Below are 13,743 nucleotides of genomic sequence, written 5' to 3' on the forward strand. Positions count from 1 at the left end.
CAGAATGAAAGGACGTTCCTTTAGGAAGGAGATGAGGAGACATTTCTTTCGTCAGAGATGCGGTGAATCTGTGGAATTCGCAGCTGCGGGGGCCAAGTCAGTGGATATTGTTTTAGGCAGAGATAGATAGAATCTTAGGTATACAAAAATGCTGGAGAAACTCAGCGGGTGCAGCAGCATCTATGGAGCGAAGGAAATAGGCAACGTTTCGGGCCGAAACCCTTCTTCAGACTAGATAGAATCTTGATTAGTACGGGTGTGGGGTTATGGGGAGAAGGCAGGAGAATGGGGTTGAGAGAGAGAGATAATTGAATAGACGATGGGCCGAATGGCCTAATTCTTCTCCTATCACTTGTGAACTTATGAAGATAGGTCACGGAAGTTTAGAGGTGGAACGGGAATGGCCCAGAAGCCGGAATAGACTCCGTGGGCTGAATGATATCCATCTTTGTCATAAGGAATTGCGTGGCTGGTGGTGGTTTGGGGGAGGTGAGCAAGAATGTGGTCATAGGATATCCAGCTGGTGAGCTGTCCTGTCGCTACAATACACAACACAATACACAATGGGTCAATGGTGCTTTATTGCCGCATGTGTGAAGTGCAAAGACACAGTGGAATTATTGTCTTATAAACAGTCCAGTAGAGCATTGCAGCAGGTAGACACAAAATGCTGGAGAAACTCAGCGGGTCAGGCAGTATCTATGGAGAGAAGGAATTGGCGACGTTTCAGGTCGAGACCCTCCGCTGACTGGTTAGCACGCCAACAAAAGCTTTTCACTGAACCTCAGTGCACGTGACAATACACTAAACTAACTCGTACGACAGACAACATAGAATAATGAGAGGAATAGATTTGGTAAATGTACAAGGCATTTACCCGAAGTAGGGATATCAGAACAGAGGACATAGGTTTAAGGTGAGTGGGGGTGAATTTATAGAAACCTGAGGGGCAATTTTTTTTTACACAAAGTATGGTGGATAAGGGCGGCACGGTGGCGTAACGGTAGAGTTGCTGCCTTACAGTGCCAGGAGAACCGTGTTCAATCCTGATCAAGGGTGCTGTCTGTACGAAGTCTTGCGTTCTCCGCGTGACCTGTGTGGGTTTTCTCTGGGTGCTCCGGTTTCCACCCACGCTCCGAAGACGTGCAGGTTCATTGGCTTCTGTAAGTTGGAAATTGTCCCTCGTGTGTAGGATAGTGTTAGTGTTCGGGGTGAATGCTGGTTGGTGCTGAATCGGTGTACCTCTAATGTCTAAAGGTGTCTGGAACAAGCTGCCGGAGGAGGTAGTTGAGGCAGGGACTATCGCAACGTTTAAGAAACGTTTAGACAGGTACATGGATAGGACAAGTTTAGAGGAATATGGGCCAAACACAGGCAGGTGGGACTAGTATAGATGGGGCATGTTAATCGGTGTGGGCAAGTTGGCCGAAGGGCAGGTTTCCACACTGTGACTATGATATATCCCAAGTCTGAAGGTGGGTCCCAGCCAACGTCACCTGTCCATTTTCTCCAGGGATGCTGCTAAACATATAACAATAAACTAAACTAAAACAGTAATGATGGAACATAGCAAAATCAAATGTTTGGCCATCCTGTCTTCTGTATTGTGACATCTTCAATGGGTTTATCTGTATCATTTATAGTTCATGTTCATAAATTTATAGGAGCAGAATTAGGCCATTCGGCCCATCAAGTCTACTCCGCCATTCAATCATGGCTGATCTATCTCTCCCTCCTAACCCCATTCTCCTGCCTTCTCCCCATAACCCCTGACACCCGTACTAATCAAGAATCTATCGCTGCCTTAAAAGTATTCATTGACTAAGCCTCCACAGCCTTCGGTGGCAAAGAATTCCACAGATTCATCGCTCTGACTAAATAAATTTCTCCCCATCTCCTTCCTAAAGGAACATTCATTTATTCTGAGGCTATGACCTGTAGTCCTAGACTCTCCCACTAGTGGAACCATCCTCTCCACATCCACTCTACCATGTTTAAGAAAGTGACCTTCCATCAGCTGCACATCCAACATCTGCTGTTATGTGTGAGTAATAATTCAGTGGGCAGATAGAGCACCTGGTGTGGTTTATGAGCCAAGCAGATTATTCTCATTACAACATCGAACTAACCTCCATATTCAGGGACAGTTTCATCCCAGCTGTTATCAGGTAACTGGATCACCCTCCCACAACCAGTGAGCAGTGCTGAACTGCTATCTCCCTCGTTTTAGTTTTAATTTTACTTTTAGAGATACAGTGCGGAAACAGCCCTTCGGCCCACTGGGACAGCGCCGACCAGCGATCCCCGTTTATTAGCACTATCCTACACACACAAGGGACAATTTTTACCTTTATCAAGCCAATTTACCTACACATGCCTGTACGTCTTTGGAGTGTGGAAGAAAACCGAAGCATAGAAACATAGAAAATAGGTGCAGAAGGAGGCCATTTGGCCCTTCGAGCCAGCACCGCCATTCAATATGATCATGGCTGATCGTCCCCAATCAGTAACCCGTGCCTGCCTTCTCCCCATATCCCTTGATTCCACCAGCCCCTAGAGCTCTAGCTAACTCTCTCTTAAATACATCCAGTGATCTCGGAGAAAACCCACGCAGGTCACGGGGAGAACGCACAAACTCCATACAGACAGTACCTGTAGTCAGGCTCGAACCCGGGTCTCCGGCGCTGTAAGGCGGCAACTCTACCGCTGCACCACCGTGTCGCCTCATTGGTGACCCTCGGACTATCTTTGATTGGACTTTACCTTGTACTAAACGTTATCCACTTATCATGTATCTGTACACTGTAAATAGCTCAATTGTACTCATGTATTGTCTTTCTGCTGACTGGTTAGCACGCAACAAAAGCTTTTCACTGTACCTCGGTGCACGTGACAATAAACAAAACTGAACGATTGTCCCTGGGGCCACAGTTCATAATATCCCGTGCTGGAATGGGAGAAATTAACCAGGCAGCTCCTCTTTCCAAATGAAAAACACACAAGTGCTGGAGTAACTCAGCAACATCTCTGGAGAACATTGATGGGCAACGTTTCAGGTCGGGACCCTTCTTCAGATTGATTGTTGTGGGGGGGGGGGGGGAGAATACAGTAAAAGAGGTGGGGACGGGACAAAGCTTGGCAAGTCATAGTTTGAGTTTGAGTTTAGTTTATTGTCACATGTACCGAGGTACAGTGAAAAGCTTCCGTTATGTGCTAACCAGTTCGTGGAAAGACTATACATGATTGAAATCGGGTCTTCCACAGTGTACAGATACAGGATAATTGGAGTGACGTTTAATGTAAGATAAAGTCCAATCAAAGATAGTGCGAGGGTCTCCCATGAGGTAGATGGTAGCTCAGGTCCGCTCTCTATTTGTCGGTAGGATGGTTCAGTTGCCTGATAACTCTTTCCAGTTGCTTGGGATCCTTTGCCACAGACGGCTGTGGAGGCCAAGTCAGTAGATACTTTTAAGGCAGAGACAGATAGTACAGGTGTCAGAGGTTATGGGGAGAAGGCAGGAGAATGGGGTTGCCGCCTGTCCCACTGAGTTACTCCAGCTTTTTGTGTCTACCTTCAGCAACAGACTGGTTCCACCAGGATGCAGGCCGAACGCCACAGGAGATCCTTCTTCCCTGTGGCTATCAAACTGTACAACTCCTCCCCCTCTATCGTGGGGTAGACTGAGACTGACTCCCCATCCTCACTTCCTCAATCTTTGCACATCCCCTAAGCCTTTTCACTCGTCATTTTAATTTCACGTTTCATGTATTTTGTGGGGTTTTTTATGACTGTTGGCAAATTAATTTCCCTCCTGGGATAAATAACGTTCTATCATATCGTATTGTATCGAGACATGGAGCTGCACTAAAGAGGAATGTCTTGCCCTTGAAACATGAAGTGACGCAATAAGAGAAAACTGAAGCACAAAAAGCCCCAGCCATTGACGGCTGTTCTGTGCAGTGGCCGGCAGATGGATCAGTTGGCATGGTATCCGATTTCCGAATCACCTTGAGAATCCATCGCTGTGCTGTGGTACAGGATGTCTTTAGTTTATTGTCACGGATACCGACCGATGTACCGTGAAAAGCTTTTGTTGCGTGCTAGCTAACCAGTCAGCGGAAAGACAATACGTGATTACAATCGAACCATTTACAGTGTATAGATACATGATAAAGGGAAAAATGTGGATAATGTTTAGTGCAAGATAAAAGCCCAATAAAGTATAACCAAAGGTAGTCTGAGGGTCTCCAGTGAGGTAAATAGTAGTTCAGGGCTGCACTCTAGTTATTGGTAGGATGGTCCAGTTGCCCGATAACAGCTGGGAAGAAAGTGTCCCTGAATCTGGATCACATTTCATAAGTTCATTACTTTTTGGAGCAGAATTAGGCCATTCGGCCCATTAAGTCTACTCTGCCAATCAATCATGGCTGATCTATCTTTCCCTCTCAACCCCATTCTCCTGCCTTCTCCCCATAACCCCCGACACCCATACTAATCAAGAATCTATCTATCTCTGCCTTAAAAATATCCACTGACGGCCTCCACGGCCTTCTGTGGCAATGAATTCCACAGATTCACCACCCTCTGACTAAAGAAATTCCTCCTCATCTCCTTTCTAAATGTACGTCCTTTAATTCTGAGGCTTTGGCCTCTGGTCCTGGACTCTCCCATTAGTGGAAACAACACATCCACTCTTTTCATGTGTAAGAAGGTAACTTTTCATCAGCTGAACATCCCACATTTTATCAAAAGGGTTGTTACCATCCCGTGGTTTTTAATAATGTAGATAAATTGTCCAATTCTGCCAGTCCAGGTGGAATGTCGCACTAATCAAATGGCGGAGTAGAAACGATGGGCCAAATGGCCTAATTCTGCATTTGTGCATTCAAGATCCAAGGGTTTGTAGATTGATATGCAACTATAAAATCCTTTTACAGAAAATAATTGCAAAATGATCTATTATAGGAGCAGAATTAGGCCATTCGGCCCATCAAATTACTCCGCCATCAAAACATGCCTGATTAGTCACCGAATAGCAATCCCTGCACATTAGCACAATCCTACACACGAACTAGGGACAATAGACAATAGGTGCAGGAGTAGGCCATTCGGCCCTTTAAGCCAGCACCGCCATTCAGTGTGATCATGGCTGATCATCCCCAATCAGTACCCCGTTCCTGCCTTCTCCCCATATCCCCTGACTCCGCTATCTTTAAGAGCCCCATCTAGCTCTCTCTTGAAAGCATCCAGAGAACCGGCCTCCACCGCCCTCTGAGGCAGAGAATTCCACAGACTCACCACTCTCTGTACGGATTCTTACTTGCAGCAGCACAACAGACAATTTACATTTTATACCAAGCCAATTAACTTACAAACCTGTACGTCTTTGGAGGGTGGGAGGAAAGCAAAGATCTCGGAGAAAACCTACACAGTCACAGGGAGAACATGCAAACTCCGTACAGACAGAACCCGTAGTCAGGATCGAACCTGGATTTCTGGCGCTGTGAGGCAACAACTTTACCGCTGCGCTACCGTGCCGCCCGGCTCATCTATCTTTCCCTCTCAACCTGATTCTCCAGCCTTCTCCTCATAACCCTTGACACCCGCACTAATCAAGAATCTATCTATCTCTGCCTTAAAAATACCCAATGACTTGGCCTCCACAGCCGTCTGTGGCTATGAATTCTACAGATTCACCACCGCCCTCTGGCTAAAGAAAGAAATGTCTCCTCGTCTCCTTTCTTAAGTGTTTCTCAGGTTATTTATGGGTGGTTTGTGAACTGATGTTCAGATCTGTTCTCCTGTATTGTCCTGCTGAAATCCACGGGGACGGTTACTGGATCACCGCTGCACGCTAAGTCATTAACTAACTTGGTTGTGAGCCCTGGAGATTACCGAACGGCATTGCATTAAAAGGGAAAAATGTCTCGGATTGTATTTTCCCACATCCGGCTATTAAATTGACTGTCACTTGGTCAATGTTATATCATGCTACGTGAATGAGAGTAATTTCAGATCATCATTCATTTATAAATGACAATGAAACCAGTGGTTTATGATCATTACCGGGATTATAGAAAATCAGACTGTTGACTGGGGCTATTATATTTTCTGCATCCATTAATAGCTGTGGCCCCAAGGAGGTAGACGAGGAAGCACATTTACATTCTGAACCATTGACTGCTGCTCTGAACGCCCTGTATTTTTAGCTTAGTTTAGTTTAGAGATACAGCGCGGAACTAGACCCTTCGGCCCACCGAGTCCCGCGCCGACCAGCGATCTCCGTACACTAACACTATCCTACACACACCAGGGACAATTTACAATTTTACGAAAGCAAATTAACCTTCAAACCTGCACTTCATTGGAGTATGAGAGGAAACCGGAGCACCCGGAGAAAACCCATGCAGTCGCAGGGAGAACGTACAAACTCCGTACAGACAGCACCCGAGGTCAGGATCGAACTCGGGCCCCTGGCACTGTAAAGCAGCAACTCTACCGCTGCAACACCGTACTGCCTCTGATTGAAATGCGGAGTAGACTCGACGGGCCGAATGGCCCAATTCTATACTTATATCTTATGGGCTTAATAGAAACATAGAAACATAGAAAATAGGTGCAGGAGTAGGCCATTCGGCCCTTCGAGCCTGCACCGCCATTCAATATGATCATGGCTGATCATCCAACTCAGTATCCTGTACCTGCCTTCTCTCCATACCCCCTGATCCCTTTAGCCACAAGGGCCACATCTAACTCCCTCTTAAATATAGCCAATGAACTGGCCTCAAGCACATTTATCAAGGAGTGATCTCAATTAGAGACAAAGGGAAAATAAACATGTTCGGACACTCAGTTGTCACCCACTCTTTAAAGTGTTTTGTGTTTTGTGATGTTCCATGTGTCTGAGGAGAATTTGTTTTATTTTTGTCTCTCGTTCTAGGCCAAGGCTGCAAGCACAAAGGAAATTTGCTCAATCACAGCCCAACTCGCCCAGCTCAACCCCAGTCAAAATGGTGGATCCGGTCTTACCGCCCCCTGCAACGCAGATCATTGATCTCTCAAAAAGAAAGCCCAAAACAGAAGATTTCCTCACTTTCCTTTGCCTTAGAGGTACGTGTGGCTATAACCAATCGATTCCTGTGACCTTCTTCTTATCGAGTCCACATACAAGATTAGAAGTTGTTCAGCCAGAGCTGAACACACTTCTCGGCATCTGCATAGAACGGTGTCTGTCTTGTCGCTTCTTGTGCGTGGTGGTGGAAAGATTGGTGGAAACAGTGGCTGCGAAGTGAACGCTCTTTCCTTGATCCCATTCCTGTGGTGGCGGGACACAAATAGTGGACACAATTCTTGATTAGAACGGGTGTCAAGGGTTATGGAGAGAAGGCAGGAAATTGGGATTAGGAGGCAGAGATCAGCCATGATTGAATGGTGGAGAGACTCGATGGACCGATTGGCGTAATTCTACTCCTACACCTTGTGAACTTGTGAACAAAACGCTGGCGTAACTCAGCGGGTCAGGCAGCATCTCTGGAGAGAAGGAATAGGTGACGTTTCGGGTCGAGACCCTTCTTCAGACTGAGAGTCAGGGGAGAGGGAAACGAGAGATATAGACGGTGATATAGAGAGATATGGGGCAAATGAATGAAAGATAAGCAAAAAATCTGACTTTAGCCAGAGGGTGGTGAATCTGTGGAATTCTTTGCCACAGAAGGCTGTAGAGGCCAAGTCAGTTGATGTTTTTAAGGCAGAGATAGATAGATTCTTGCTCAGTACGGGTGTCAGAGGTTACGGGGAGAAGGCAGGAGAATGGGGTTGGGAGGGAGAGATAGATCAGCCACGATTGAATGGCAGAGTAGACTTGATGGGCCGAATGGCCTAATTCCACTCCCATCAGTTATGATCTTATGAAAAGTAACGATGATAAATTAAACAGGCCATTGTTAGCTGTGGGCTGGTGAAAACGAGTTACAGACAATGCGACTCCAGAAGACGACTTTGAAACTGGAGTCAAGAGTGTTTTGTTGTCATATGTCCCAGTTAGAACAATGAGATTCTTACTTGCAGCAGCACAACAGAATATGTATACATAGTACACTGTAAACATTATAATAAACGAGGAAAAAAATTCATTATTTGTATATATGTGTGTGTATGTGTATATATATATATACACACACACACACACACACACACACAGACACACAGACACACAGACACACAAACACACAGTTATACTCAGATATACACAGAGAGTTGCTGCCTGACCCGCTGAGTTACTCCAGCCTTTTGTGTCTATCGGGTTGAAGCCAGCATCTGCAGTTGCTCCCTACACAGGTCCTGTGATGGTATTTGTTCCGTTTGCTTTGCACAGTGATTCCAGTATCTACAGTTCCCCATGTTTTTGTGTGTACATTCTCGGCAGGATGGTCTACTTTATCTTTATGCTTCAGCATCTCTGAACGCTCGTGTTACTGAAACCATTCTTGTTGGTTGGTGTGACCCTTGTCCATGCCAAAAAATTGCTGATGTCACCGTGGTAACTTGTCCCCAGTGTGCATGATAGTACACATGTATGGGGTGATGGCTGTTTGGCATGCAAGGCCTGTTTCCACCTTGTAAGTCTGAAAGGTGTAAAAACAAAAGTCTAGAGTCACAGTCGTACAGCACAGAAACAGGCCCTTCAGCCTTTCAATCACAAAGTCAATCAAATGACATGGTCAAAATGGTCTTACCACCACGCCCTGCAATGCAGATCATTGATCTCTCAAAAAGTGACAAGAAACTAAACTAAGCTAAAATCCCTACACACGAAGGGGAATTTACAGAGGGCCAACAAACCCGCACGTTTTTTGGATGTGGGAGGAAACCAAATCCTGCGTAACAGGATGACACGGTGGCACAGAGTCATAGCGTCTTTCTGGTCGCCACTGGATTTTCAACATGTTGAAAAATTTTCGGACACAGTCGGCGACAGTAGGTTTGAGGCCAATGATCGTAGCTTGACTTCTCCTGACGTAGGTGCTGTCGTAGTTGTCGCCAGGTTAACGTAGGTTGTCGCCAGGTTAACGTAGGTTGTCGCCAGGTGCTGACTTCGGTTTTTTAATGTAATGTTGTTGCGACCTGCTATGACGATGACAGTCGCCTAAAAATAGCCTAAGTGGGACAGGCCCATTACAGCGCCAGAAACCCAGGTTCGATCCTGACTACGGCCGCTGTCTGTACAGAGTTTATACGTTCTCCCCTTGACCTGCATGGGTTTTCTCCAGGATTTCCAGTTTCCTCCCACACTCCAAAGACGTACAGGTTTGTAGGTTAATTGGCTTGGTGTAAATGTAAATTGTCCCTACTGTGTAGGATATTGCTAGTGTATGGGAATCACTGGTCGATGCAGACACGGTGGGCTGAAGGGCCTGTTTCCGTGCCGTATCTCTAAACTCTCTGAGCTAAAAAAAAAACTTGAACTAGTACTTATTACAAGAGCAGAAACAATGTGCGGTTTTCAGGGGGAGCGTACCTATTTTTGTCGCAGGAAGGTACTTGTGAGTGATTCCACATGATTGCTGAAATCGGAGAAACAGAGAGAGAGAGAGCATCTGGTAGTTATTTGATCATGAGCCTTGTCATGATATGCATGCACTTGTGTTGTTTGTGATTATGGATTTAAAATAGATGAATTGACTTTCTTCGCCTCTTCCTGTTCTCTCTCTCGACCCCTGTTTAATTTAGTTTAGAGATACAGTGCAGAAACAGGCCCTTCGGCCCACCGAGTCCGCGCCGACAAGCGATCCCCGCACATCAAAGTATCAAAGGTATCAAAGGTATTTTATTGGTCACATTCACATACACCTAGGTGTAGTGAAGTGAAATGCTTCTTGCCATTTTGCAGCACATAAAGAAGGAATACAGACATAACATTAATAAGAGTTTTAAACATAAAGAACATCCCCCCACAATGGTTCCCATTATGAGGGAAGGCACAAAGTCCAGTCCCCAACCCCAGTTCACCCATAGTCGGGCCCATTGAGGCCTCCACAGTTGCCTCTACGGAGGCCCGATGTCCCAGGCCGTTCTCGCCGGGTGATGTTGCTCCGGCGTCGGGAGAGTCCTCTCAGCGGCTTGGGAACCCTGGAATGGCCGCTTCCGTACTGGAGGCCGCGGCTTCCAAAGCCAACAAGGCCGCGCCGGTTGGAGCTCCACAACTGGCGATCTGATCTAGAGATCCCAGGCTCCCGGTGTAAAGTCAGCGCCGCCGCCCGCAGCTGGTCGCTCCACAGTCCCGCAGCTCCGTGATGTTTTCCTCAGCGATCTTCAGCTCACCGGAGCTCCAGCGCGGCGACCCGGGCAAGGCATCGCCCGCTCCGCGATAGCGCTCCAGCGCTGTGCCGCCGCCGAAGCCGAGGTTCTGGGCGGTCCCCGACAGGAAACGCCGCTCCAGGCCCGCTGGTAGGCCGCGAGGACGGGTCGAAGCTGCAGCCCGGAGAAAAGCTGCCTCTCCGACCAGGTAGGGACCCTGAAAGGTAGTTTCCCCCTCCCCCCCCACATAAAAAAGTCTAGACCTCCAAACAAAATACTTAACTAACTAAAATAAAAAATAAAAAGATGAAAAGACAGACAGCTGCTGGCTGGGCAGCCATGCACAGCACAGCGCCCCCTACATTAACACTATCCTACACACACTAGGGTCAATTGTACAAAACGTACAAACTCCATACAGACAGCACCCGTAGTCGGGGGGATCGAACCTGGGTCTCTGGGGCTGCAAGCGCTGTAAGGCAACAACTCTACCATTGCGCTACTGTGCCGCCCATATATGTGTAGGATTAACACAAAATGCTGGAGTAACTCAGCGGGTCAGGCAGCATCTCTGGAGAAAAGGAATAGGTGACTTTTTGGATTGAGATCCTTCTTCAGACTGGACACAAAATGTTGGAGTAACTCAGCGGGTCTGAAGAAGGGTCTCAATTCAAAACATCACCTATTCCTTTTCTCCAGAGATGCTGTCTGATCCGCTGAGGTACTCCAGCATTTTGCGTCTATTTTAGGTAGATGGTAGTTTAGTTTAGAGTTACAGCTCGAAAACAGTCCCTTCGGCCCACTGAATCCGCGCCGACCAGCGCTCGGCGATCCCCGCACCACCAGCACTATCCTACACACACTGGGGACAATTTACATTTATATAAAGCCAATTAACCTGCAAACCTGTACGTCTTTTTGCAGTGTGGGAGTAAACCGGAGCACCCGGAGAAAACCCACGCAGTCACAGGGTGAAAGTACAAACTCCGTACAGACAGCACCAGTGGTCAGGATCAAACCAGTGGTGTGAGGCAGCAACTCTGCCGCTGCGCCACCGTGCCGTTCTTGATGGCAGTTCTTCATATAGAATGGACATCTTCCTGAGACTAACCAGCTGGCCCAAGTTTATTCAGTTGCAGTGCTCTTGGCAACAGTACACTCATTGACAACTGTGTTGGCTGAAGAGGCAACTGTGTCTGGCTCAGAGCAGCAGAGAACAATGCCAAATCTAAAATTAATCAAAAAGAAAAGAAAAAGGGAGGAAACAGAACCTCGTGGTATAATCTGCCGCACCATCTCCCTGAGAGTGGCAACTCGAGTAGATAGAGTGGCAAAGAAAGCGTAGGGTGGCTTAGGTCAGGGCATTGAGTATGAGGGCATCCAGTCTGAAGAAGGGTCTCGACTCAAAACATCACCCATTCCTTCTCTGCAGAGCAGCTGCCTGTCCTGCTGAGTTACTGAGCACTTTTGTGTCCATCTTCGGTGAAAAACCAGCATCTGCGGTTCCTTTCTACACATTGAGATTAAGAGCCGGGAAGTTATGGAGGCAGAATGTTGGAGTAACTCAACATAGAAACATAGAAAATAGGTGCAGGAGTAGGCCATTCTGTGGCAGAGAATTCCACAGATTCACCACTGTAAAAAAAGATTTTCTCATCTCGGTCCTAAAATACTTCCCTCTTATCCTTAAACTGTGACCCCTAGTTCTGGACTTCCCCAACATCGGGAATAATCTTCCTGCATCTAGCCTGTCCAACCCCTTAAGAATTTTGTAAGTTTCTATAAGATCCCCCCTCAATCTTCTAAATTCTAATGAGTACAAGCCGAGTCTATCCAGTCTTTCTTCATATGAAAGCCCTGCCATCCCAGGAATCAGTCTGGTGAACCTTCTCTGTACTCCCTCTATGGCAAGAATGTCTTTCCTCAGATTAGGAGACCAAAACTGTATGCAATACTCCAGGTGTGGTCTCACCAAGACCCTGTACAACTGCAGTAGAACCTCCCTGCTCTTATACTCAACGGGACAGGCAGCATCTCTGGAGATCAAGAATAGGTGATCTTTTCAGGTCGAGACCCTTCTTCAGGCTGAAAGTGGAGATGGAAAGGGTGGGGGGGAGAATAAACTTGAGGCAAGAAAAGGTCAGAACAAATCTGGTCCGACGACAGATGACCTCAGGAAGGGTGGAACCCACAATGGTCCATAGTTGGCTGGGGAAGATGTGATAACATTCCTTCTCTCCAGAGATGCTGCCTGACCTGCTGAGTTACTCCAGCACTTTTTTTTCTATCTTGAGTGTAAACCAGCATCTGCAGATGCTTCCTGCACAGGAAGTCATGATGCAGCTTTATTGGACTTCAGTTAGGCCGCACTTGGAGTATTGCATGCAGTTCTGGTCACCCCATTACAGAGAAACCTGGATTGTTTTCTCTGGAGGTCGGAGTCTGAGGGGAGACCTTGGGTGTCAACTTCTCTACATCAGCGAGACCAAGCGCAGGCTCGGCGATCGTTTCACTGAACACCTCCGCTCAGTCTGTCTTAACCTACCTGATCTCCCGGTGGCCCAGCACTTCAACTCGCCCCTCCCATTCCCAATCTGACCTTTCTGTCCTGGGCCTCCTCCATTGTCAGAGTGAGACCCAGCGCAAATTGGAGGAACAGCAACTCATATTTCACTTGGGTTGTTTACACCCCAGCGGTATGAACATTGACATTCCTTCTCTCCAGAGATGCTGCCTCACCTGCTGAGTTACTCCAGCATTTTGTGTCTACCACTAACTTCTCTAACTTCAGATAGCCCTTGCTTTCTCTCTCCATCCCGCTCCCAGTTCTCCCACCAGTCTTACTGTCTCCGCCAACATTCTATCATTGTCCCGTTCTCTCCCCTGACATCAGTCTGAAGAAGGGTCACGACCCGAAACATCGCCCATTCCTTCTCTCCAGAGATTGTGCCTGTCTGTCCCGCTGAGTTACTCCAGCATTTTGTGTCTACCCGAGGGGAGACCTGATGGTTGTTTCGAAAATTATGGGAAGTATAGATAGCATGGACAGTCAGAACCTTTCCCCCAGGGCGAAAATGACTAGGATTAGAGGGCATAGCTTGAAATTGAAAGGGAGAGTTTAAAGGATAGCGCAGAGCAAGTATTTTTTACACAGAGGTAGTGTGCGTCTGGAATGCACTGTCAGATAAGATAGAGGCATTGAAGAGGTGTTTAGATAGGCACAAGGGTGCAGCAAATTGAGTTAGCGCAGCGGTAGAGTTGCTGCCTTGCAACTTGTAGTAAGGATCGACCTGCGTTCGATCCTTACTACGATGCTGCCGTCTGTACGTTCTCCCCGTGACTTTACGGGGTTTTCTCCGGGTGCTCCAGTTTTCTCCCACACTCCAAAGTCCTACAGGTTTGTCAGTGAATTGGCTTTGGTAAAATTGTAAATTGTCCCTGGTGTG

General features: G+C 47.1%; 1 protein-coding gene across 3 annotated transcripts in view; it reads left to right on the forward strand.

Moving 5' to 3' along the window:
• Positions 1–13,743, forward strand: part of jarid2 (jumonji and AT-rich interaction domain containing 2) — a 336,587-nt gene that overhangs the window by 220,676 nt on the left and 102,168 nt on the right. For all 3 annotated transcript variants that reach the window (XM_033014235.1, XM_033014236.1, XM_033014234.1), the window contains exon 4: positions 6,942–7,111. In XM_033014235.1, coding sequence (XP_032870126.1) covers positions 6,942–7,111 — 170 coding nt within the window. The remainder of the gene's footprint in view (positions 1–6,941; positions 7,112–13,743) is intronic.

The sequence above is a fragment of the Amblyraja radiata genome, chromosome 2, assembly GCF_010909765.2.
Source record: "Amblyraja radiata isolate CabotCenter1 chromosome 2, sAmbRad1.1.pri, whole genome shotgun sequence".
Taxonomy (NCBI): Eukaryota; Metazoa; Chordata; class Chondrichthyes; order Rajiformes; family Rajidae; genus Amblyraja; species Amblyraja radiata.